The sequence below is a fragment of the Phascolarctos cinereus genome, unplaced genomic scaffold (genome assembly GCF_003287225.1).
Source record: "Phascolarctos cinereus isolate Bilbo 61053 unplaced genomic scaffold, phaCin_HiC Scaffold_726;HRSCAF=1367, whole genome shotgun sequence".
NCBI classification, from domain to species: Eukaryota; Metazoa; Chordata; class Mammalia; order Diprotodontia; family Phascolarctidae; genus Phascolarctos; species Phascolarctos cinereus.
Window position 1 is genome coordinate 292,621,434 of NW_027556098.1, and position 27,933 is coordinate 292,649,366.

The window sequence follows — 27,933 nt, forward strand, 5'->3', positions numbered from 1 at the left end:
TTTATCTCTTTCTTCTATCTTATCTTTTTTTGCTCTCTGTTCTCTAAGGTTCTCAAGCACTCCACTATATACGTCATTTAATCCAAATCACATACATATTTATCTCTTAACTTCGCTCAAGAAACAGCATGACATAGTGAATAGAAAGATGTACTTGAAGTCAGAAAGACCTGGGTTCAAATCCTGCCTCTGAGATATACATATATGTGTGTATGTATATTTGTATATATGTATGTATATTTTTTCATATATATATATTTATTTATTTATTTGTTTGTTTGTTTATTTACTGGCCATGTGACCCTGGACAAGCCATTTAAGGTGCTAACCTGCATTAAAAGAGTTTTTTTAAGGGGAACTCCCTAATTTGATGACATCATAAGTCCAGTAACCTATACATCTTCATTCTGCTAACCTCAAAGGGCATAGCTCATTTTGCCATTCCACCTCACACCTTCCCCATCCCTACCTCTTTCCCAGTCACATATTGTCCATGAGTTTGTAAACTATCCAAAACTGTTGTATGAGCTCAGACAAATCAAAAAAGGATCATAAAAATCCCACTGATAGAATATGACCTACATCATCTGAGAGGGAAAATGTTCTATTTCTAATACTGGTTTCTGACCTTAAACAGACATGTATGTGCGTTTATATCTTAATGTCTGTGTAATCTGTGTACCTACATTTCTACATTTTCTGTTCTTTCCTTCATTGAACTTTTAATGACTCTTACTATACAAATAAAAGCATCTTTTCATTCCTGCACTGGTTTTTCCCATGGTTGTACATATCTCCACTCATCACCAGTGTCTATGCCTGCCTCTCTGAGCATGAACATCTCAATCTTGCTATCTCCATCCAAACCCTCATGCTTATCCCTCACTTATTTCTTCTCACCCCCTTTCACCAAGGTAAGAATATTTATCTTCTGCTTATTGCTTCCTTTTTTCTATGCTCTGTGGAATTCCCACTCTAGCATAAGCAAACTCTTTATTTTTAAACCCAATCCTTATCTCTTTCTCCCACTTCCCTGAAAAACTCCTAAACAGGGTATGCCCATTTCTGTCCTCTCCCATGAGAGCTGAAGATTTCATATTCACTCACCTTCTTCAATGAGGTCTTGACCTTTTTTACACACCTTGACTCAGTGGGAGAGGTGAGAGGTTGATTTTTGCTAGCTCTAGTACCACTTCTTTATCACCAATCCATGTTTTTATTTTCACTTCCCTTGAAACCCATGCTATCTACTTATACTAGCCTCTTAAAAACTGGTGGAGTGAGTATATTGTTATATGCCTAATTAGGATTAAAATATGGAATGAATTAACTGAAAACAAAAAGAATCATTAGAAAAAATAGTTATAAAAGATGGGAATGACTAAAATAAACTTTTATAACATTTCTTTTATTGACAATGAGAAATCTATTGCTACATCAGTATATGATGTGGACACAAAAATGGGTTAATACTAGATACCAAGTCAAACAGGATTCAAACATATGCTTTAAGGTATTAATTTGCACAGAAGTTACTACTCAAGAGTCCTTCAATGGAAGTTTCCTGTCTATTTAATAATTTGTAGAAGAAGATAGCCCTAAAGATAAGTATAATATTTTTATTGTTATTTCACTTCACTATAGCTGTTTCAGTGCCACTCCCCAAAATTACAATTTTCCATAATCATGATATCTGAAAATGTGTGTGTGTGTGTGTGTGTGTGTGTGTGTGTGTGTGTGTGTGTGTGTGTGTGTGTGTAGCCTCAATAATTTTTATTTATATGGAGGGTAGAGAAATTAGTCTGGATTAATAAAGACAGTGAATTGAAGAATAATTTTTAAAGAAATACAATTTAATTTTTTCCAACTGTTCAAAGTAGGTTAACAAGATTCAAACTATTACCTAGTAGAGGTCCTTTAAAACAGTCCTTCAAAATAAACAACATAGATTTCTAAATAATGTATCATTTTATGTATACGGGCCCCTGAAAGTCCGTAAGGATACTTGAAAAGTTTGCTTTCAAGTATTTTAAACATGTTTATTCATTCAACAGATATTTCTGTGTTATATATATGCACACATGTGCATGTGTGTGTATGTGTGGCTATATATTAGACACTAAGAAAAAGGAAAATGATTCTTGCTTTTCTCCTTCAATGTTATTTTGAAGACATATTCTATTTTGAAAACAGTCTTATTTGTTACACTTTGGTACTTAGGGAGGATAAAAGTGAGAAAACCCAGAAATTAACTAGATCCAATAAGCTGGTTAGAGGATGAACAATTTTTTAAAAAGGAATTAATTATATATTGTTGATGCTTCTACAGTATGTCACACATCATATTAGGCTAAACTTTCGCTTTATAAAAATCAAGGCATAAGATCAGAACTGAAATTGGATTTGGAGTTAGGAGACCTGATTCAAGTCCCCACTATTATACTTAACTGGTTAAGTGACCTTGGATAAGTCACTTAATCTCTCTGAGCTCTGGTTTCCTTTCCCATAAAATGGGTATAATAATACTTGCACAACCTACCTTTCAGGGTTATTTTGAGGAAAAGCACTTTTTAAACCATAAAGTTCTACATAAACATAAGCTCTTATAATTTTTTTGATGAAAGAAATATAGACATTTTAATAGGATGGTACTTATACTTTATCCAGAATAGCTGGAATAACTAATATATTATTGTTTTATGGTTAATTATTTGAAAAGTGGATTGTAAGTTCTTCGTATTTTCATCGAAACAGATTTGATTCTGACCCATGAATTGTTTTTAACCCATGTACCCCAGTGAATTCCAGATGAGAGCAACTTTCCTGGGTACTGATGAACACCATTAAGATTTGCTAAACCACACTGACCAAACCACCAACCAGTCTTATTATTGAAGTGACTACAACTCTTGACTGACTGACCACCAATCATGCATGCTGGACGGCATCCATCATTATCAACATCAGAGGTGCTGAAAGGCATTGCATTTTGATTGTCTTCCTTTCTGAGACCACGGAATGCATCACCTGAATAAAACAGATTGACAATGACTAAACATGAAAGCACTTCTCATTAATATAATTGAATATTTTCAGCCTGCTTTGCTATTGAAATTCCATAAGTACTTTAGAGATAAAAATTATATAAACTATAATTTAATCCTTATTTATCACAAGCAATATTTCATATATCAGTGTCTGCTTAGGTGGCATTATACACAAGAAAATTAATGCCTTCCAGAATTTTGTAGGCCCTTCAAGCATCTTCCCAAACTGTGCATCTAGCCAGTTCTAAAAATCAAAGTCAAGAAGATGGTAGTTGGATTTAGACTATGTAAATTACAAATCAGAAAACGTAAGGCCAAAAGTGTTATATATAAATCTGCCATCATTCTGCAGAAAACTTTTTCATTTGAATACCGAATCATTCACTCAATAGTTATTATTGACTGTACGTAAGGCCCTGAACTAAATTACCACATTTTTCACTTCATTTGGCTATGGTAAGTTGGTTATAGATAAAAGGAAGACTTTTACCTTAAACACTTTCATCCTTAAACCTCCTTACCTGTACCCTTTATTCCTAGCCTCATCAATCTCCTCTGGAACTTGTCTATGTGGATCTTTAACCATGTTCTCATCTTCAGTCTGGGTCTACTAGATCTTTTCTTATGCTTACAGATAGGCTCAGAACTCCACTATCCTAAAAACACATGCATACATAATGAATATGTGTATATAGACTTTCCTTCACACTGCTATTCCACCACTATTATCCTTCTATATTTCTAACATTTCAACACCATTTCTTTTACCTTTACAATCTTACTTCTCTACCTTAGCACTCTATTGATAATGCTGTCTCAAATGTCACTGGTAACTTTTTTCTCTTTTTTATTTCCTATTGCTTTTATTTTTACATTACAATAACTTCCCCTTTAGCCATATACCCACCACTACCACTGAACCCTAACAAAGAAAAGCATTTATGCAAACCAATTAACACAGTTTACGACATTTCATATTTAAAGTACCCCATCTTTCTACTAAGAGGTGGAAGTTGAGTCTCTTCAACAGCTCTCTATGACAAAGATTGGTCATTACAATTAATAATAATTTAATTTCCTTTCATTGTCAGTTTTGTTTACATTATTTTAACTATTACCAATATTATGCGTATTGTCATCCTGATTCTGTTTACTTTGTTCTGCCTCAGTTCACACAAGTCTTACAATATTTCTCTGAATTTTTATTCATTGTTTCTTATCACATAATAATTTTATATCACATTCACATATGACATTATAAAGTCATTCCCCAATTCCAATGATTTTTAATTGCCAAATGGTCTTTTAGCAATCCTCCTTGATCTTTTTCCAGCATTTAGCAATAATGACTAGCCGAAGCTTCTCAATGTTTCTCATGTTTATGCTGTGATACGGCTGTTAAATCCTTCTCAAATAGGTTCCCCATTTTGCTAAGATAAAAACGTCTCAATTCAATTACCCTTAAAATTAGTGTAATAGCATATATTTGAGTTTTCAAAAATCCAACATAAATGTAAACTATCATAAGAGGCTTAGCATAGTAGAAAGAATGCAAAACTAGGAGTTAAAAGACCTGGTTTCTCATCTCATGCCTATACTAGCCAACCTTAATCTCTCTGAATTCCAGTTTCCTCATGTGTAAAATTCGGATAATAGTACCTAATTTGTTTTCCTCAATGTATTTTTGTAAGGATCAAATGAGATAATCCACATAAAAGCACTTTGAAAACTGTAAGACACTATACAAAATTAAATTATCCCAAGAAACTTAGAATATCAAAACTCAAAATATTGTCCCATTTTCTCATTTCTAACACTAGTCACCAAGAAGTCTATTACAATCAATACTACATAACAGCATGCATACACTGCTAAACCTTCATTAAGTGTCATATGTTATATTTTTATTTACTGGCATAATTTTAAAGAGGATAATCTTACCTGCATTTCCTGAATAACGTCCTAAGTGTATCTTAAAAAAGTTTGTTTCATCTTCTATCCAAAAGTTTTCGTACGATGCATAAGCAAATGTTTCATCTTCAGATTCCAGTGTTACAAGTAGCAGAAAGCTGGTGTTTTTTTGATTTACGATGTAAAATATTTTTTTTAATCCAAGCCAAAATTCTCCTGTAGAGAGAAAATGTCTGGTTTTAAATTATAGAAATCAAAAATCAATTATTTTTGACCACTTTATATCTCAACTGCCAGAAGCTAAGAGATTTTATGTGGAAAAATTGGTGGGGAGAAAGGCAATCTAAACAAAATTTTAATTTTTAGTATAAATTATCCATATAATTATTTTAATTTTTCATCTCATTTAGCTATGAATATTTTGCCTCACAGCCAAGTATAAATGAAAATTTTTAAAAAGACTAAAAGTTACTTTAGACCACATCAATATGATAATAATAAATTCATGTACATAGATATGCATAGTATACCTTATCTCTAAGCCGTCTACCTCAAGGCTTCCTGAAAATGTTTAGTTCAAATAAGTGTTCTCTGTCTTTTTGTGTTATGGTTTCCTAATTGAACATTTATTTGGTATGATCAAGATAATCAAAAAGGTCCATGGATAGAAAAATAATAGCTCAAATTGTTGAACCATGGTCATAAACAGAACTACTGGGTTCATAGGTTGGAGATAAACATTTCCAGAACTACAGAATAACAGGTTTTTCAGAGCTCTCCGGTACAATGCCAAATTCCTAGATCAGGCTAGAATGTCTGTTGTCTCAGTTTCCAAAGTAAAAATGCATAGACTCACCAAAAACTTATCTGAGGACAAGATGATATCCAATAGTGAACCTTGAGTGTGAATCCCAAGGATCCTCTGTGTTACTGGCAATGTACCCTCAGGGCTAAAGTTTGCATACCTAATATGTCTATAATCACATTCTGAAACATATCCCTAAGCTATGGATCTGCTGATAAGTACCTGGCAGAACAGATATGTGGCAGGGGAGAGGGGAGGGGGTAAAGAATGCAGAAAGCCTAGGGATGGTACTGTGACAATTCTCAGATTGACATCAGATAGAAATTAACTATATTTAGTATACTGAATATACTTAATGTATATGAACCCTGGGGCAGCTTTGGAGATTCTAGAACCTAATTCAGGGGTGTTAGAACCTGTTACCAATTAGAGGGCACTTAAAGGGCATAACATCAGATTGGAGCCAGGTTTCTGGTAAAACTCTAAAAGAAAGAAAATGGATCAGACAAATGAAATACCAACCCAAGGGAGTATGATAGGTTATAGGATCTCACAATCTTCATCTCTCTTAGTTTATGAAAATAACCTTGCTTAAATAGAAGGGGGGAAATGGAATTGAAAGTCTGAAGAAAATGTTCAGTGAAGAAAAAGATATGTCATGCAGTTAAAAAAAAGACTCCATTCTGATCTCAAGAAAAAGGTATTGATAAAAAATGGAAGAAAGATAGAAAAAGCACATGAGCACCAATTAAAAGAATTGCCATAATAAGGAGACCAAAAGAGAATAAAAAGTGCTTTAGCAAATACATGACTTTCTTGACAAGCCACCAAGGGCAATACTTGTTTAGAATAAAAACTTATTTGTAAAGCATATTTGAGAAAGATGAGAGAAGATTATGAGCAGCACTACCCCAAGAAACAGAAAAGCAGTGGAGGTAAAACTACCACATAGACATAGCTATCTCAAGGACATTTTTTAAAAATAACTGACGCTGACCTTTTTAAATTATATATGCAGATTGGCATAGCATGTATAACAAGATCGATCTTTAGGTGGTTAGACCAAATAGTTGTCCAGGGTCCAGTAGAATGGTAGTCATTGATGGTCAGTGTAATCACTAAAGGGAGATCCATAAATATAACTTAGTCCAACTTGATGAAGCCGATGTCTTTCACGTACAGCCAGAAGCACTAGCAGTACATGTTCAGGCTGTACTTGTGGATCAGGCCATGCCGGTTCGAACAGACGCTGCATGACCAAGACCCCTGACTGAATTTTTGAGAGTGGCTCCAGTAGAGCTACCAGTGACCCATGGAGCCACTAGCAAAGACACAAGACTCCAAGGATATTTTTTAAAAGGGAAGGAGGATAACAAACAGAAGAGAAATGGAAAAGATACTTATAACATTGTTTTCACCATCAAGGGCAAGAGAACTGCCACACCAGGACTCTACAATCCCTACATGTGCTTATAGAGGAGATAGTAATCTCACTTAAGTGTAAGTTCTCTTTAAAGAGAACATACAGGAAAAGCACTTGGATCTGACCAAGTGTTCACAGATTTAATTCACATTAGAGGTGGAACAATAGTGAAGACATTGAAGAATAAAATTTGGAACTCAAAATCTTGTGGAAATAAATATTGAAAACTAAAAATAAATAAAATTATGAAAGTGCTTTACAAAATCTGAAAAAAAAATAATATATTCACAAAGTATCTGAAAGAGGGGAAGTTACTAAAACACTAGAAAAAATCTCCCTTATTAAGACCAAAAGAAGTCAACCAGCTGACTATCAACAAGTAGTAACCTTGCCTCATTTGCGATAAGGAGAAAATTTTTATGACAGTAATTTACACACACATAGAGGATATTCACAATTATGGTGTTAGGAGGGAATAGGCAGACATTTATAAGCAATACTCCTCAGCAAACTATAATATTACCCATACACAGTTAATAAAAAGATTTAAAGAATACAATATTCCACTGTGATTATTGTTGATTTTTTTTTAAAAAAATCTGACTTGGTAGAGCCAACTCCCTTTAAAACTCATTCTAACAAGGTGTCTCCCAAGCATACATAAAATTGTTCAAGATTCCATGAAATATATAAAAGAAGGAACCTCATTTGATGATTCTCTGATCATTAATATCAGACAATTAATTAAACAGGGAGATATATACTCATCAAAGGACTTAACTCTGATGGGGAAGAGATCCAACAAATAATTGAAGTTAAAGAGAAATTCCTTGTTAGGGTGAGGTCCTCTAGATGCTCCTGTTTGCAGATGACCTCATACTATTTTATCAAGTCCTAAAACACTGCAGAACCTTTGGAAGGGATCCATAACCAATCAAAAGTATTGGCCTAGCCATCTACACAGGAAATAAATGAATGAGGAATGCCTACTGCCCAGATTATGACATATTTAAATGGGCAACATACTGAGCTCTTCTATCAATGTATATATTATATGGCATATATAATATGCATATATATATATATATATATATAATATCAACTTTATAAATGGATAACATGATTCCAAAATCATAAGGAAGGAAAAAAGCAGATTGGATTGTTTTAGGGAAATTGAAAAGTTCTTTTAATGATCCCAAACTTCTCCCAGAATCAAAGCCCTGTTTTTTTAATAACAATATTCTATGAGTATTATATGGCTACAAGTCATGGAATAACATAGATATTAAAGAATTAGAAATAAGTATCACTAAAATGGCAATGGAGAAATTCATGGTGGGAGCAAATAGGCTGCAACACATAACGCATAAGAAACTATGAATAAGAACCAAGTAATGACATATCAGTAAAGAAATACATGGTTGAAAAAGAAGATGGTTTAGTCCTGTCATGAGAGCAAGGTATAAGATGCTGTGGCATCAGAGATGTCAAGAGAAATTGAGAAAGGCCTCAGCATACTGGGTAGACTCCTGTGTCAAACTTATGGGAGAACATGTATAGGATATTCAATTGCATGAGATAGCAAGTTGCAATCTGTATAATTGGAGGGAATGTCTACATTGATGAGATTACAGATCCATTCAAATATAGCACCCATAGCAGTGCCTTAGTAATTCCCAATTTTACTTGCCTACAATATTTTAAAATTATATAGAAAGTCATACAATATAAACATTAAAAATAAATCACATTAGAATTCAAATCAAATCTCATTCCAAACAAAAAAAACAGTCCTAAAGAGCCATTTATTTTGTATGAAAAGCATATCAGAAGAATTTCAAATCCTCCTGAAAAGTGGTAAAAGGTAGTAGAATGAGCATTAAATTTAGAGTCAAGAAAGCTCTTGAGTTCTTAATCCCATGTTGAATATTCACCAGCTTTGTAACCACAGATGAGTCACTTAACCTATATGACCTTCTATTTCCTCATCTATAAAATGGATGTGATAATAATAGTGGTAGTATTTATCACACAAGTCTGTTGAAAGCATGAAATGAGATAATAAAAGTACTTGGAAAATTGTAAAGCACTATATAGATTCCTAGCTATTCTCATTATTATTATCATTACCGATACCAAAGTTCACTGGGAATATGACCTACATCAGCAAAATTCTGACCAACAGAGACATTGAGTGGCCTAAAAATGACCAAAATTAAGAAGGATAAGTATGTAAAATTTGAACCTAAAAGATCTCCAAATCCATCCAGATAATCACACCAGAGCCTTTGGAAATCAATTGCTCCATTGATCCTTTTCTGTATCGTGGTCCATCCACCTCCTCTATAATCCATGTCACACATTACCTAAAATAAAGACATTTAAGAAAATTTTAGTAACATATCATTGCATTATACTTTTTTCCATCTTCATATTTTAAAAACTCATTTTAACTGAAATTTTTTCCTCTAAACAATTTAATGTATTTGTATGACAGTAGGGTATTGTGACTTAAAATTATCTTTATAAATATTTTATGGAAAGAAACGTGTATATAAAATGTATATATAACAAGAAACATGTGTATGTAATAAAAACTTTTTAGAAAATCATAATACTAATAGTTATTATACCTGTATTTGTATATCTTTATGATTTTCTCAGTAATGCAAAATTTATTTTATTTTGTATACTTTAGAGATGGTTAGCAGTGACACTGGGCTGTTGAAGAATATGGAAATTCTGACAGGGCCCACCAAAGCTTTGTCAGAACTATAAAGGCTTTGAGTACAGCCTATACTGAGTAATCCTATAAAGGCTTTAAGTAAAAACCCAGGGACTGACTGTGTATCTGTAATACAAGGACCACTCTACCTAAATTCAGGCACTCAGTCAACAAACATTTATCAAGGGCATATTATGTGCCATGCACTGTACCTTTAAGCACTGGAGATACAAAGAAAGGAAAAATACAGTCTTGACTTTAATGACCTCATATTCTAATGGGGGAGATAAGCAAAAAATAGAATAGAAAAGACATATACAGAAGAAAGTTGCAGGGAGCAAGGGGAAAGAAAATGAGGAATGAACTGGAAAGGCTTCCTGTAGAAGGTGGTATCTGAACAAGATCTTGAAGGAAGCTGGGGAAGTCAGGAAGCTCTCTTACTAAGAGGGGGAGAGCATACCAGGCATTGGGGATATCCAATAAAAAGTCAGAAACTTAGGAGATGGGTTGTCATGTGCAAGGAATAGCAAGAAGGCCAGTGCCACTGGATTGCAGAATATAGTGAAGGTGAGTTAAGAGTTAAGAAGACTGGAAAGGGAGGAAGGGGCCATGTTGTAAAGAGCTTCAAAAGCTAAAGAGAGGTTTTATATTTGATCCTGGAGGTAACAGGGAGCCACTGGAGTTTATTGAATAAAGGGAATGATATGGTCAGACTTTTGCCTTACAAACATCACTTTGACAGTTGAGTGGAGAATGGATTAGAATGGAGAGAGAGATGAGGCAGGGAGACTAATAGAGAAACATATTGTAATAGTATAGGCTTGAGGTGATAAAGATTGCTACCAGGGTAGTACATGAGTAGAAAGAAAGTGATATAGAGAAGGGATGAGAGTAGAAATGACAAGTATTGGCAACAAATTGGACATGTGGAGTAAGAACAAGTATGCAGTCAAGGATAACACCCAGGTTGTAAGCCTGGGTGACAGAGACGATGGGGGTGGGGGTGGGGAGGAAGTACTATAAGGCAACAATAAAGAAACTGGGAAGAGGGAGAGGCTTGGAAGGAAAGATAATGAGTCTTTTTTCATATGTTAAATTTTCTACAGGATTTCCAGTTTAAGATGTCCAAAAGGCAGCTGGAGATGTAAATCTGGAGTTCAGGAAAGAAGTTAGGATTGGATAAAAAAAGATGTAATAATCACCAGCATAGAGATGATAATTGTACCCATGAGAGCTAATGAGATTATCAAGTTAGATAGTATAGAGGGAGAAAAGGATAGACCCTTGGGGGATACCAAATGTTAGTGGGCATTCCATGCAGGAAAATCCAGAAAAGGAAACTAAGGAGCAATCAGATAAGTAGGAAAGAAGTAATGTCACAAAAACCCAGAAAGGAGAGAGTATCTAGAGAAAAAAGAATGATATTATCAAAGGCATAAGAAGGTCAAAAAGGATGAGAATTAAGAAGAGGTTGTTATATTTAGCAATTAAAAAATCACTAGTAACTTTGTAGTTGAATGAATGAGGTCAGAAGCAGGATTGCAAAGGTTTAAGGAAAGTATGTGGCTTTCTCAAGGAATTTAGCCATGAAAGGGAGGAGAGTTGTAGCTATAGTTTAACTATCAGGAATTGTTGAATGATGTGGGAGCTTTTTTGTTGAGTTTTTTTGTTTTGTTTTGTTTTTAGGTTAGAGGAGACATAAGCATATTTGTAGGCATCAGGGAAAGAACCAATTGATAAGGAGGCATTAAAGATTAGTGGGAGTGAGAATGAGAGAGGTGGCAATCTTCTGAAAAAGATAGAATAGAATGGTATCACCGGTGCCTTAAGAGATTTGTCTTGGCAAGGATAAGGGCCATCTCTTCATGTGAAACAGATGAAAGAGGAAAGAGTGGGGAAAGATGTGAGGTTAAGAAAAGTAGAATAAGGAGCTCTCAGAGAATAGCCTTTTTTTTTTAATGCAGTATGAAGCAAGGTGGTAGAGAGCAAGTTGTAGGGAGGGATTACCGTAGGAAGTTTGAGGGGGATGAAAAGTTTTGAAATAGTTGCCATGGTAAATGTATATAGAATTGATTAGACAAGTACAAAAGGATTGCCCTATTGCAATAAGGGTCAAATTGAGATTACATATCACATTTGTAGTGGAACCAGTTAGCATGGCTATGTGATTTTCTTCAGTTATGTTTAGGAGCACAGGAATAGCTAGTGTTTACATAGCACTTTAAAGTTTGCGAAGTGCTTTGCAAATATTACTTCATTTTATCCTTAAAACAACCCTGGGAGGTGGGTGTTATTATCTCATATTACAAATAAGGAAACTGAGGCAGGCAGAGATTGTGAATTCCCCGTGGTCCCACAGCTACTGTCTGAGGTTAGATTTGAACTCAGATTCTTCTGATTAGTTGTCCAATGCTCTATCCACATAGTTGCCTTTATAGGAGTGAAGTCAGAGGATGGTGGGAGTAAATCAAGTCTGAGGTTTGGCAGAGCATGGTTTAAAAAAAAATAGGACAAGGGGGAAATTACAGGGTGTAGTATACAGTTGGCCTGGTTCACCAAATGGTCAAGACTGGGAAGGAACAAGAATATAGCCATCACAGGGGTAATGGCCTAGGGAAAAAATAAGGTGTTAAGGGACTGAAGGTCATAGTAAGGACACAGAACATAGTTAGTGGTTGAAAGGCAGAAGGAAAAATTGAGTGACAAAAGATTCTGATAATATGAAGGAATTTCAGAGTTGATGAATAGAGAAGTGGAACATATGGGGCTGATGGCAAGATCAAAGGTATGTCCATTTCTGTGTGTAGCTGAGGTGGAATGGAGTAAATCTTGGGAACTAAATAAGTTGAAAAACTGGGAAGTTAGCATGGTTTAAAAGTATCAACATATATGCTGAAGTCCCCTAGTGTAAAGGCAGGATGTGGAGTAGAAAGACTATAAGCAACGCACTGAATTCATTGAAGAATGAAGGAGAATGCCCTGGATGTCATTTGACAAAAGATACCAGAATTTTAATTGAGTGATAAATATGGAGTGCAGAGGAGCTCATCACCAGAAGGTTGGCCACTAGGTAATGATTTTTTTTAAGCCATAACAATTTGTGAAGACCATCAACCAAGATAGTGCTCTTCAAACTTTTTGGATCACTTTTATTATCAAATTTTAGAGCACATTGCCCAATATATGTATATTCATATATTTGTGAATTATATGTACATATTATTACAATACTAATATTATATATATTATAAAACTTATATAAAAGTAGACATCTAAAAGGATGAGATAAATATTAAAATGATATTTGATTCTCGAGTCAATAAGGGGTCACAGGAGTTTATTGAGTAAGGAGTGACATGATGACATCTATACTTTAAAAAAAATCACTTTGCTACGTGGAGGTTGGACCTGAAAGGCAAGAGACTTGAGTCAGGGAAACAAATTAGTAGGCTATTTAAATAGTCCAAGGAGGAGGCCTGAACTATGGTGGTGTTTGTGTGAATAGAGAGAAGTAAGCAGATGCAAGAGTGTGTGAAAATAGAAACAGGAACATTTGGCAGCTCGTTGGATACATATATATGGGGTGATAGTGATGATGATGATGATGGTGACAAAAATAGTGAAGTTCAAAAGGGGAGGGGTTATTCTTTGGAGCCACCAAAAATTTTGAAAGGTGAAGAGGGGGAGTATGTCTTCATCTCTCCTTTTGACGGGCTCCTGTCAAAGCCACGTGGTGAGCTGAGGGACAGGGGAGTACCCACGCAGTGGGTAGTTTACAATTGCTATTAGGGGGGAATACCTAATAACTGACACAGAAGGGGTGAAGTTGGAAACTTTGGGGTAATATTGGAGAAAATAAACTGGAAAAGTGTTTGGGGATGAGGATATGGAATGGCTGTGTTGGAGACAAGATTGGTTATCACAGGGGGTATTGGATGCGATTCATCTTCCCACTCTCTCCATGACTGATTACACACTCCAGGAGTTAGGCTATGAATACACATTACAGTCCGGTGGACTAAATTAGTGAGCAGGGTTTAAATCTGCATAGAAGGTTGGAGGACACACATTGAAGGAAAGGTGAATCCACGAATACTTCAAATATATTTTGACAAAATAACCACACTGAACTGTTTCTTCCTAATTCTTTTTTTTTGTAGGCAATTGGGGTTAAGTGACTTGCCCAGGGTCACACAGCTGGGAAGTGTTATGTGTCTGAGGTCAGATTTGAACTCAGGTCCTCCTGATTTCAGGGCCAGTGCTCTATCCACTGCATCACCTAGCTGCCCCCATCCTAATTCTTAAAAGAAAAATATGATATTTTCCTACTATGATACATTTAACCATTCTTAAGTTATTGTGTATTTATCTTTAAATAACAAAACTAAGTATCATTTCAAATCCTAACTCTTGACATGGCTATAGGCAAACCACTTGACCTCTTCCTATACATGACAAGTGCTGAATAAAAACTTCCTAATTGATTGATTGATCTAGCCTCAGTTTCCTCACCTATAAAATCAGGAAAAATGCCTGTAGTAAGGATCAAATGAGAGATGTGTGAAGCATTTAGCAAACCTTAATACACTGTATGAATGAATGAATGAAAAAAGGAAACATTTACTGAAGAACTTATTATACATTTAATATTAGATATTTATCAGAGACAGGACTTGAGTAGTTTGCAACCTGAACCAGAAATGAATTGGGAATTTTTTCTACCTTCCCCATTATTGCTAAAATAATTGTACTGGTTGACTTCTCATGTTACCAACTTTTTAACCTTAAAAACATGTGAAATCATATGGAAGGAAAATCAAAATTATTATTCCTTAGTGAATCCTAGACTAATACTTACCATGTTATATTTTCACATCAGTAAAATATTCATTATTGCTGTCATGACAAAATAAGATCCTGAAGCAAATTGCTTCACTCTTAACACAGCAACCATGACTACTGAAACTGAAACTGCAAAATTTCCTAATTAAATAAAAGAATAATTCAGCTTGCTCTTTAAGTACCATTGGACACTGGAATTTGAGAAACGAGTAGAACTAAAAAGCAGAATTCTTATAGATTCACTCAGTAATGTTTAAGGGATACATTACAAAAATATTGAATTAGAACTCTGAATCTGCATGCTTATTTTGAGAAGCAGTGTGGTAGAGCACCATCTTTGGAACCAGTAAGAACTGGGTTCCATCCGCTCCTCTAAGACATACTGTGACCCTATACAAATAACTTAACCTTCCAACGCTCCTGGCAACTGTCTATGACTGTAAGTTTAAGAGAAGGTGCCAATGTGCATTGATGGAAGAAATTCCTTTCTGGAGTTCCTTACACCAGTAAAATCATAAGTTCTGTCTCTATGCTTCTCTGCTATCTTCTGCAACATGTAAAAGAAGACTCTTACCTCAAAAGGGTAACTGGAGCCTTCTGGGTGTATTATGTATAAACCACTTGGAGTTTTTGTTACAGTGCCAATTGTATCTTTAATATCAGTGCAATCCAAACCTAAAGAACAATCAAAAGGTATTCTAAATTGGCATTTTTATAAAGATGTATCTTAGCACAGTAAGATGAACGAATGAGAATTAAAGAATTCACATAGAAATTTATTTGCAGGAAAATGGTAATTTTCAATCACTTTGACAATAAAAATATCTCAGCTCTAAAAATCAGGAAAAAATAAAAACAAGAAGACGCAAATCCTGATTTCCAAATGGTAAAAAAAAAAACAATAGTTATTATGAAATGTTTCTTCTATTCACTGACAGCATGAGATCTGAATTTCTTGCTGCTAAGATAATCATATTGATTTAAATGAATAATCATCTTTACTTCAATACTTATCCTAAAACCATCTCTCTCCTTTCCCCTCCCACAATTTTGAAAAAAAAATTAATAAAAGATTTATCTCCATTTACTTTCCATTTCTTCAAATCTCTCCAGCTATACCCTCCTAGGATTGTTAATGCAAGTAGCAATAGACAAATAGACTTGAAGTGACTCTTCTTCTGATCAGAGCAACAGATTAATCAGCAAGTATTTCTTAAGCACTAATACTATTCTACAAATACAGCACAGTTTAATCATCCTGTTCACTGAATGAATATTTGAAAAAGAGTTTGATCTTATATTTCAGTAGAAATGAAAATAATTATCAGGAAAATTCAAAGTTTGTAAAAGTAGTAAATCCCCTAGGGTTTAAACTGAAAGAGTATGATAGAGCTTGCTCAACAAGAAGAAAAGCTAGCACCCAAGCTAATTGTTCTGGCTGAAGTCAGATACTAGAAGCAAAGAGAAATTTTGGGGATTAGTAGCACAGCCTACATTCCTTGTAGAATCCAACCGAAACAACTGCCACATGAGACTAACAGGGAGGAGACCTGCAGAAATAGCACCATCACCAGAAGACACAAGCAGTGTTTGAAGAGTGTCCCTGCTCCATGAATATGCTCAAGCCACACGTATTCCCTACATACGTGCCCTTCTAATTTGGCCGCCCTAACCATATGTGTTCTCTGTGTGTGCCCTTCTATGTGTATATACACTAGACATACATTCTCTACATGTGTGCCCCTCTAGTGTTCCCCAAGTGTGTCTACACTTCCACTCTTCATATGGTATATGCATTTGTGGAAGGGTGTGCCCAAGACTGATAGAGAAAATGCTTTATTGCTACTTTTATTATTGTGATATTTCATTAAATATTTTTCCTTTTAACTAATTCTCTAGTATTTTAAATGTATCCTCTAGCTGACTAACAAAGGTAGGTATATTGATTGGAGCTTATGGGCTATGGTTTTGAGTGGATATAGACACAAAGAGTACCTTAACCCTGGAGTAGACTTGTATGGGAAACCCTTGTTTGAGTTGATGGGTTAGGGGTGTCCCCAAGTGCTAGATGACTTTCAAAAATATTAGAGGTTCCAGTATGTTTTAGAATGAGTTAAATAGGTTAACTATTCTTCATACCTCTTCAGCTCTTTTTCTCAAACCTTTAGAGTCTATGACTTTTTGACAGATTTGGAACTGCAAGAGACCTTAAAAGTTACTTAATCAAACTTATTCATTTTACAGAAAAGAAAACAGCATCTGAAGACTTGCCTGGAGTCACATAGGTACTAAGTTATAGAGCCAGGATGTGAATACAGGTCCTCAAACTCCAAATTTATCTGTCTTTCCATCTTATCATGCCTATTCTTTCAAATTTGAAATATATTACAGGCATGAAAGATTCTGCTGCAAACTTTCTATTCCTGTATCTGAAGATAGCTCATTAAAAATAGTGGGCATCTAGAATATTTTGGAGGGTATAACTATATTCTATTCAGGTTCAAAGATATAGATATATACTATATATCTATACATATATATACATACATACATACACACACATACATACATACATACATAGTCTACATTGTAATTTACCTCATAGTTAATCCCTCAAACCCTATTATGAAATAATGATCTGGTCATACTCTTCTAAAAATAAAAAAAAATGTCATTGTCTCATCTATGGCACTTCTAAAACATAAAAGGGATATGAAATGGCAGAAAAGGCAAAGTTCTTACCATGTGCCTGAACTGGTCTATGAGGAAAGGGATCCAGATATTTTCTAAAAACTTCTGTATTCAAAAGAAGGATTCTATTCATAAGTTCATTCACCTACATAGCCAAAAGAAGGGAAAAAACACATTTAAATTAATTTATATTTGAATACACTTTTGATACTTCTGAGTTCTTAGGTTAAGATTCCTGTGCCTCTGTTATTCAGGCTATTAGAGCCTTGTTACTTTAAAGAAAAAGTAAAGGTTTAATTTTATTTCAAGCAATGACAATTGTTAACCCCAGCCAAGAGAAAAAAGTAGATATGTTACCACCAACAAAGAAATTAAAAGAGTACCTGATTAGATAGATAATCCAAAGAAGCTTGCTGTTCATCCATCATATTTCTGAGGAGTTTTTTGGTGCTTCTTGTATAGGAAACAATGGAACTCTGCAAATTCCCTTAAAGCATGATAAAATTATTTAGATAATTGTCATTGTTGTAGAAAACTACTAGATTGAAAAAAATCTTGAATTTCATGAATTTTAGCTAAGTATGAGATCAGTGAAACCTTAATTAACACAAATATTTAGAAAACAGAGTTTAGGATAATTTTTTGTTAACGCTTTTTACTTTTATCCCTTATTAAAAACCTTTCTAAAATGTATTAATATTCTAATGCCTTGTATAACATACTTCAACAACTTAAACAAAAGTGAATTAATTTTTATAGACATATTATTTAGAAGTAAATCCAGAAGATGAAAGAAATATCAATTCCCATTATGTATTGCACATATAGAAGTAAGAAATTGGTCTGAATCTATACCAAGACTAGAACATATCTTGGAAGTTGTTTTATTGTAGTTAATACTGTTATCAAATTGTTTTTTTTTAAATTTCCTCTCTTTCTCATGAAAGTGGAGAGAAATTCTTATTATTCAGAGGATTGGGATAGTTGTTGAAGTTTATGTTGTAGTGGAAAGTCAGTCACTCAAGAAGCATTTATTAAGTGCTTACTATGTGCCATGTACTGAGCTAAACACTGGAAATACAAGAAGCATTGTATTTGAAGTTTGACCTGGGTCTGAATATCAATTTTGCCACTCGTTAGCTAAGTGACCTTGAAGAAGTTATAGCATACTTCAGTCTGTTTCATGATATGTACAATAAGGATAGCAATGCTTGCCTGTTTTAAAAGGTTGCTGTGAAGCTTAAATGACATAATACATAAAAAACAGATTTGAAAACTGGAAAGTACTATATAAATACAAGGTATAATTGCTACTTATTTTTAATCATTTCACTTCATAGAATCGAATTGAATCTAAGATCTTGTTAAAGCATGAATCAATTCAACAAAATCTTTGAAAAGTGGCTTCTCAACCTCTACTTGAAAGCAATCTAATGATAGAGAAGAATAACACCTAGCATTTGCATAGATAGCACTTTATACTTCATAAAATGCTCTACATTCTCCCTTTCATTTGAGTCTCAGGATCACCAGTGAGATAAATCCTGCAAGTGTTATTATCTCCCTGTAAAGAAACAGACTCAAAGAGGCCATACAGCTAGCAAGTGTCAGTGGCAAGATTGGAAATGAGTTCTTCCCTCCTTCAAGAGGCAGTCCATTCTACTTTTGGATAGTTCTAATTCTCAGTAAATCTTTTTTCATATCAAACTGAAACTTTTCACTTAAACTCACACCCATTGCTCTGCTCTTTTTGGCCAAACAGAATAAGCCAAACCCTTCTTTCATGATACAACTCCCTTCAGATACTTGAAACAGCTATCCTTCTCCCCAACCTAGTCCTCTCTTCTCCAAATTAAATATAGCATATCAACAAGCATTTCTTAACTACCTGGTATGTGCCAGGCACTATGCTAATCCCTGGAAGTACAAAGAAAAGCAAACAAAACAGAGTCCCTGCTCTAAAGGAGTTCACAGCCTAATGGAAACAAGCTTTATATAGGATAAATTGTAGATAATCAACAGAGGAAAGGCACTAGCATTCAGGAGGATTAGGAAAGGTTTCTTATAGAAGGTGGGATTTTAGGTGGGATCCAGGTTCTGTTGAAGCCAGTTTGAATGAATTCACAGACTCAATTGTTATTTTTTCAGTATAAGCATTTATATCTCAGAAATCATCAAATGCTATAAATCAGGACTTGATTTATTGTTTTCCTAATTTTCTAGACCTAAAAGTTGAGAAAATGTTAATAATACAAGCTAAAAGCCCTCCCCTCCCCCCCAAAAAAAGATAGTTGTTAAACATTTACCAGCACATCCCTGTCTGGGACTTGAAGGAAGCCAGGAAGGCAAAGAGATAGAAATTAGGAAGGACAGCATTTCAGGTAGACAATCAGTGAAAATGCACATAGTACAGAGATGGGGTGTCTTATGTGAAGAACAGCAAAGAGGTCATTGTCACTGGATCTCAAAATAATGTGAGTAAGGTGAAGAAAATACTGGAAAGGTAGGATGGTGGCCCTTATGAAGGGCTTTGAATGAAAAAGAGGATTTTATGTTTGATCTTGGAGGTGATAGGAAGCCACTGGAATTTATTGAATGGGGGAGGTGGTTGTGACATGTTCAGACCTGAACTGTAGAAAAATTAGTTTAAGAATTGAATAGATACACTAATGGAGCGAGACAGAGTAGGGAGACCAACCAGGCTATTGTAGTAGTCTAAGTATGAGGTGATGAGGGCCCACACCAGGGCTGTGGCAGAGCAGAGAAGGGGAGATATGTGAGAGTTGCTTTGAAGGTAGAAACAACAGTACTTGGTAAGAGATTGGATATGGATGGTGAGGAGAGTGAGGAGTTGAGGATAACATGTAGGTTGCAAGCCTGGGTATCTAGGAGGATGATAGAGTCCTCAATAATAGTAAGAAAAATAGGACAGGGGAGTAAAAGAAGCAAATGTAAATTATTCTATAGAGGATCACAATCCCACAAAGCAGACTGAAAAGGGAAAATTCAACTTTTCATATTTCTGTATCCTTTAACACCCAACTAGGAAATTATCTTGCGTGTCACAGGTGCTAAGTGAATATTGGCTTCTATGTTTTGTTTTGTTTTGTTTTGTTTTTTCTATCATGTATTTGTTCACTTTACAACCCAGGAAGAATTTTACTTGGTCAATAGATTGGGAATAAGCAGACTACCTCTTATAAATGTACATAATATCAGGTCAGTACCACCTTCTACAGCCAGTTGTTGCCGTCTGTAGAATTTAATTGATATATGGCCAATGGCCAAGATAGGCAGGCAAGGTATAGGTAAAATTACCCAAAATTTGCCTACAAACAGGACCACTTTTTTCATTTATAACATAAAAAATTCAAAAACTTATAGGTGCTATTTTCAGAGGTTACTTACTACACATAAAATGCTTTTCTTCTCGTGTGATTTTAGTTTGAACCGCACATGAATCACCACAATTTTCCTTATCTGCAGTATCATTAGGGTTACTTTTGCTTCCTGTATTGGATAATTCTTCAAGAAAGTTGATAGCTGAAGAATCCTGTCACATCAGTAGAAAAATAAAAGGGAGGCAGACAAAAAAGTAGCATATTATGCAGTAATTAAATATATATGAGGGGAAGCACGCTGTAATGTACAGAACAAATAAGGTAGCTCTGGATTCAGGAAGATCTGGGTTCAAATCCTGTCTCTAACACATTATATACATGCAAAAACTGAATGACCATAGGCAAGTCACTTAGCTTCCCCATGCCCCTGAAAACACTCTAAGACTATAAGTTAGAGATAGCATCATTACAGGGATGATCTTTATCACTAGAAAAAGTTTCCACAATAAGAGTTCCCCACAGCACTCTCACGAAATCTTGACCAAATCACTGATCTGGACCAAAATAAGCATGTGTTACATATTTAACACAATTTCAATTTCAAATTCATTTTCCTTTAAAAGAAATTGAATTTTAAAAGTATTTAATACATATATCTATATATGCATGCATGTATGTATACACACACATAAATGTTCTCTTGAATATTCTGACCTTCTAGTTTATCAATTTTCTAAAATGCTATCACCTCTATCTTCACTCTACCTCAGCAACATACAAGGATGGTCATCTCCATAATCTTTGTTCTACCTTTGTTCTACCTCCAGGATACAAAATTTTCACATTCCTCTCTTCATTCACAATCTCCTACTTTTAATCCCTCCCTCTACCTCATTTTTCTTAAGCCTATATTCACTCTCCCCCTGATCAGTAGCTACCTTGTCCTCTCTCCAGACCCTCTTTGTCAAACCCCAACCCTGGTTAAACTCCACTATTTGCTGGCTCTGTTCCCACTCAGAGGCTCTGAAAATCATGCAACTGTACAACTGTGTTCACTATTATATCGTCTACACTTAATTAGAGAAGCAGTAGGTAGAAAACTTCCCTCAGAGTCAGAAAGGACTGAGTTCAACTTCTGCCCCTAATAAAAGCCAACTCAACCCAAGGCAAGTCACTCAAGCCTCAGTACCTTAGGCACAAAGAAACAGCTCAAATGGCAAAAGAATAAAGCACTTGGCCTGGAGTCAGGAAGACCTGTTTTTAAATCTGGCCTCAGAAACTTACTAACATGAAACTTACTAGCAGTCACTTAATCTTTGTCTCAGTTTCCTCAACTGTAAAACAAAGAAAGCAATAGCACCTACCTCACAAGGATCAAATTACATAATTATTGTAAAAAAAGATTACATGGCTTAGCATAGTATGTGCTTATGTTCTTCTCTTCAGGCAGGTCTTTATGACTATAAATTGCAGACAAGGTGCTGCTCTTCAATGGTAGAGAGTTTCCTTACTCACAGCTGCTCATAATTGTCGTTTTACAGGTTCTATCCAAAAAAAAAAACACCCCAAAATCTCTTCTAGACCCTTGCTGCTACACAGAACTTTTATTCTTCCCTGATTGTCTTTATGTCATACTCTCCACAGTGACTTTTTGTTGTTCAGTTATTTCAGTCATGTTCAATTCTTTGTGACACCATTTGGGGTTTTTTTGGCAAAGATATTGGAATAATTTGCCATCTCTTTCTCTAGACCATTGTACAGATGAGGAAACTGAGGCAAACAAGGTTAAGTGACTTGCCCAGGGTCACATAGCTAGTAAATGTCTGAGGCCAGATTTGAATTCTGATCTTCCTGACCCTTTGCTCTTTCCATTACACCACCTAGTTAACCCTGTCTAGAGGCCTCCTCTACTCCAAGCTTTTTCATCTCAAGACCACCACCCTATTCACCCCTCAGCAGAGGATTTCATCATCAATTTTTTTCTGAGAAAATAAAAGGCATCCACTGAGAGCTCTCTTTTCTCCCCCCTTTCTCCTCTCCATTTCATATCTTGAAATCCTTCTCTATCTTCTGCCTGTATCTCCTTCCTTCTTCCAGTTTCTAATGAAGTGGAACTTCTTGCTAACCCTCTTAATCCTGTCTCTTCTAAGAGATTTCCCCATTGACAATCCCATTTTTTTCTCTCATCCTCCTTTACTATCTCCTAGAAGGTGCTTAATAAGTGCTTGCTGACTGATTCACTGAGTGACTGACAGAAACATGTCTAGGTCTCCTTCATCCTTAAAAATCTTTCCCTGGACCCTGTCATTCTCTCAAGCTATTGTCCTATATCTCTTCTTTTACAAATAAGCTCCTAGAAATGGTCCTTTAAACTCACCACTCCTTTTTTCTCACTTCCCACTCGTTTCTCAATCTCATGTAATCTGTCTTCCAATCCAACTACTTCACTAAAACTACTCTCTCTCCAAGGTTAACAATGATCTCTTAACTGCTAAATGCAATTGCTTTTATTCTATCTTCATTCTCCTTGATCTGTCTGAAGGTTATGATTCTATCAACCACACCCTGCTCCTGGATACTCTTTCCTCCCTTCTCTTCCATGACACTGCCTCATCTCTCAGTTATCTGTCCCCCTACTTTCTGAACATTCATTTTTCAGTCTCATAGCAACCAGGTGGCACTGTTAGCCACTAATCTGATACCACTCAATAGGAAGTATCTGTTGTTGAAAATTCCATTGTGAGCAGAAGTGCTAAATAAATGTCAAGTTATCTATGGTTCTTAGAGAGTGAATGACATTCCATTCCCCATTATCACCTCTCTTTGGGGGACTAAACCATAAATTAATTAAGATGCATTCATTAAGTGCTTACTATGTGCCAAGCACTGTGCTGACTACAATGAATACAAACAGAAAACAGGGAAGATTCTGCTCTTAAGCTCAAATTCTAACCGGTGATGACAAAACATACAGAAACATTCAGCTGCAGCAAGGATGGAAAGTCACAATGACCTTCAGCGTACAGTGGCAGGATAGCAGGAAAATCCCAAATCCTTAATGTTTAACAGCAGGGCAGATGGAATGCCTGGGGCTCGGGAGCTGCTGCATCAGAGCAAATGGTCAGGCCCTATGGGCAGAAAGCTATAATGGCAGAGTAGGTAAGACCCCGTGATCCTTAGAGCTCAATTGCAGGACAGATGTTAAAGTCCAGTGGTCAGTCCTCCATCTTACAGGAAGGATTATAATTGGTGAATCTCAAGGCTTACTGTAAGGGTATGAGTAGCCCAAAGGATGGAGTGAAGTGGGCACTCTGATCCCTCTGCAGGAGTGGAGATGGAGGTTTAAGATAGAAGGATGGGAAAATGGAAATGAATTAATGAATAAATTGGCATTTACTTATGTACATATAGTGCAGGTTTCTTCTAGTCATTGTAATATGATTGATTCACGTATTACCTTTCTGGCAAAATAACTGTACAAATGTTTTTAAAAATTAATTAGTTAATATACTTTTGTGGAGTTATTTCTGAAAAGTACTACATTAAGAACTAGGCTAAAAAACAAGACAATCTTTGTCAAGACAATATACTATGAGGGACAGAAGACAGGGTTTCTAGTCCTCGACTACTTATTTGCTATTTAACCAGCAGATGGCACTATGAGCCAGAATTTAGCTATGTAAATTCCATCCTTTGGAATTAAGGGGTCGGGGTTATCTTAGGGCAAGAGTTCTGAACTATGGATAGATTTTAGGGATTCTAAAATTTTGAATGGGGAAGAAATTACATGTTTATTTCATTGGTTTCCTATGTATTTCATTTTAGGCATTTTCAAGACATTATTCTAAGAAGAGGGGTCCATACTGACAAAGTTTCATGACACGCAAAAAGATTAAGAACCCCTGCCCTAGAGTGTAGACACACCTCCCAAACTACATCTTTCTCCTTTCACTGGAAGACCTAGGGGATATGGCCTTCCTTTAGTCTAAGCTTCTACTCCATCCCTCACTCTGGAAACTGCAAGTTTCATTGAAAAGCCTGATACTCTAAGCCATCTGAATCTTGGTTATTCCTAGCCAAATGAAAAATGGTCTTAAGCCATATAGTTGGTATATCTTTGCTATTTAGGAGCTTTAATTTATTTCTAAAATCAAAACTATAGGATTTTCTCTCGTTCAGTTCAGCTTCCCTTTAGAGAATGGAAAGAAAAAAAGTTTCTCTCCCTATTGTCTGCAACAGTCAGAGAAAGCTCATCCTTTTTCTCTATTTATCTCTGTCTCACAAGCTATTCACTAACTTCCTCCATTGTAATCAACCCTATAAACAACACGTAGACTGGCATCATGGAGAAGTTATGCTCAATAATAGTTTTATACAAAACAAATCAGAAATCAGATAGCTTTAAGAAACAGAGAACTTGCATAGAAATCCCCTGCTTATGGAATAGAATAAGGAGGGAGAGGAGTCAAGCCTTCTCTGCCCTTCGCTGATCTTTGATGAGCGAAAACAGTCAGCAGCTCATGGTGCCACCTCCTCCACAAAGTCTTTCCTGATGTCCTCAGCCAAAGGTTATTTCTACCCCTTCCCTCAAAAAAAAAAAAATTCACTGTTCTTTGGTTGGGCCTCTCTGTATTTATCACATACACCTTTATATTGTAGTTTATCTTCATATAGGTAAGAGTTGTACATTTACAATTACCCAGACAAAATTTATTTTTCAGAACTAGTTATTCTTTACTTTTTCTTTCCATCACGGAAAGGTAATAACTTACATAATGGATATTTTAGAAAATTTAAAACATGTGGCTATATACAGCTTTATTTAAGCCCATGTGAAAAGAATTTAAAAATTAAGTTTTTAAGAGGACTAAATCAATTATTGCTTCATTTACTTTATATAATTCACTTGCTTTTTCAATGTCTGATATTGGCAGTTAATAAATATAAGTTTCATTTGAATAAAATAGAATTTAAAATATTAAAGAGCTCAAATAGATTTATACAAAATATAAAGTATAAATATGCATATGTATAATAGGTATTTTTTCTCAAGGGTTATATTTCCTAGCTTTCTAGACAAAAATAAACACAACATTTAAAGTACATATTGTTACATAACAGTTAAAAATAGCTCATTAAAATGAAGTATATTTCTACCCAATCAGATATTCCATTAACTTAGTTATTGTCATGAGTCACATTTTAACCTCAGTACTACAACTGTTTTTCAAAAAATAAACCAAAATGGATTAGAAATTGTTTTAACACCATCAAATCTCCATTTAAAGGATGATAGTCTAAATATAATAATAACAATAATGTTACCAAATTTAATCTCAGTATTTTAATAAAAGAAACTCAATTATTCTATAACTAATTGTTAGTAGTAAAAGAAACTTTTGCAAATGTAGAAATTATTCTGCGAAAACTGCCTAATCAGATTCTTCTTATCAAAGGAATATAATTTACTTACCGTGGTAGAAAATTGTATACAATTGCCTTGCACACTTTCTCCCCATATAAAAATATATATGTTTAGGCATATCGATGAAGTTAGACTCAGGGGTACCATATTTTTCTTGAAGAAATGAAAACGCTGCTTCAAATTCCAGCTCTGTGGAAAAAACTGCAGTGCACAGACTCTTCAGTTAAAAGTTTTTGGAAGATGTACAACACAAATAGAAGCCAACACCCCAATTCTTTAGTTCCCATATTTAAAACACCACTCATTTTAAAAACACAGGCACCTGATTTGGTGTTCAGAAATAACTATGTGAAGTATGAAGTAGGTGATATATTATTTAATGGATCTGTTTATGACATGTTACAGGATGTGTCATTTTACCCCTACCTCTCAAATAATTAGAGTGACCAAACTCTATTAAGTGAACAGAAAATAATTCATCAGCATTTGAAATCCACATCTAAAAGAGTATAGTAAATTTAATCCTACTTGACATTCTAAAGAGATAATTTAGAACAACTAGAACTTCATTAGGTCATTTTTAAATACACCATGTAATTATAGTGTAGATAGAAGTTATTTCATTATAAATTCAAAGCTTTCCATAATAACCCAAAAAAATTAAAGTACTTAGGACAGAATTTCCTCCTAGTGTCTATATGTCATAAATATGCCTTTCTTGATTTGGGGAAAAATATTTCTCTGATAAGCTGTATCTGTGGAAATTAGTATGTTCATAATGGAACAGAAAAAATATGGTCTTCTGTAAGTGGAATAAATTTCAATTCAGTGGTGAATTTGTTTAGATGATCTCCAAGGTCCTTTCCTACTCAGATTCTGTGATTTTGTGAAATCATTTAAGTTCTATAGGCCTCGGTTTATTTACAAAATGAGGAGGTAGATCTAGATGACTTCTAGGGTCTCTTTGATATCTAAGTTCCATGATTCTGTGATCACACCAAAACCAAATGAGTTTCATCCACCATATACAGAGTAAAGATAATTAGTTAATTTGATCAACCTTGGCATCTAAAATATATAATTTAGGCTCTTGAATATTTTTAATTTCAATTCATTTATATTGATATTAACCATATAAATTCCATTTTTCTGTGTAGATTAGGTCCATGTCAGAACTAGGCATCATCACTGATTCAACAAATTATAATTGTTTTTTAAGCAATTTACTCTGAAGTCCATTTCATCTACCTATATCTAACAGCTCATATTTATATAGCGTTTTACAGTGTATATGTACTGCACAGTAGACTATATCTATGTACACTTTCTAGATTATCACTAGTTCAATTCTCCAAAGCAGGAACATTATTCAACAGGAAAAATGTGTTAGTAGTCCTAGAAATCATTCTGTTACCATCTACACTGTCAGAAATAATTCCTATAGGTATAGCTGACTAGGCATAAATCTCTTTGAGCATGCCCGAGATGCACTTTTCTAAGAATAGCTGTCCACGTGGACAAAAAAAACTCATCTTAGAGAACTGGGCAGCTGAGCTCAAACTGGCTTCACTTCCAAAATTAGTCATAGACAGAAACAGATGGCCTAGGGAAACAGTACAGAGGCAAATTCCACAGAGTTAATTGTCAAGTGAAGTATTTTAGGTGAAAAAAAATACAAGAACAAGGTTATAAAAAAATTTATGAAATCATATCTGACAAGTTT

At 34.9% G+C, this 27,933-nt stretch overlaps 1 protein-coding gene across 1 annotated transcript; it reads right to left on the minus strand.

Annotated features, from left to right (window-relative positions):
• Nucleotides 1-1,832: 1,832 nt before the first annotated feature.
• Nucleotides 1,833-26,501, minus strand: ANGPTL5 (angiopoietin like 5). The gene is made up of 8 exons (XM_020996152.2): nt 26,259-26,501; nt 20,853-20,997; nt 17,828-17,931; nt 17,496-17,589; nt 15,328-15,428; nt 9,432-9,552; nt 4,989-5,174; nt 1,833-3,027 (listed from the first exon to the last, which is right to left on the minus strand). The coding sequence occupies exons 1-8, from the start codon at nt 26,355-26,357 to the stop codon at nt 2,708-2,710; spliced, it is 1,170 nt and encodes a 389-aa protein (XP_020851811.1). The 5' UTR covers nt 26,358-26,501; the 3' UTR covers nt 1,833-2,707.
• Nucleotides 26,502-27,933: the final 1,432 nt, after the last annotated feature.

Excerpts from the sequence above, each read along its gene's own strand:
- ANGPTL5 (XM_020996152.2), bottom strand. The coding sequence starts at position 26,357 with ATGGTACCCCTGAGTCTAACTTCATCGATATGCCTAAACATATATATT. Across the intron at positions 20,998-26,258 it reads GTATACAATTTTCTACCACG|GATTCTTCAGCTATCAACTT; the intron begins GTAAGTAAATTA and ends CTGATGTGACAG. Across the intron at positions 5,175-9,431 it reads TGGATTTGGAGATCTTTTAG|GAGAATTTTGGCTTGGATTA; the intron begins GTTCAAATTTTA and ends TTCTCTCTACAG.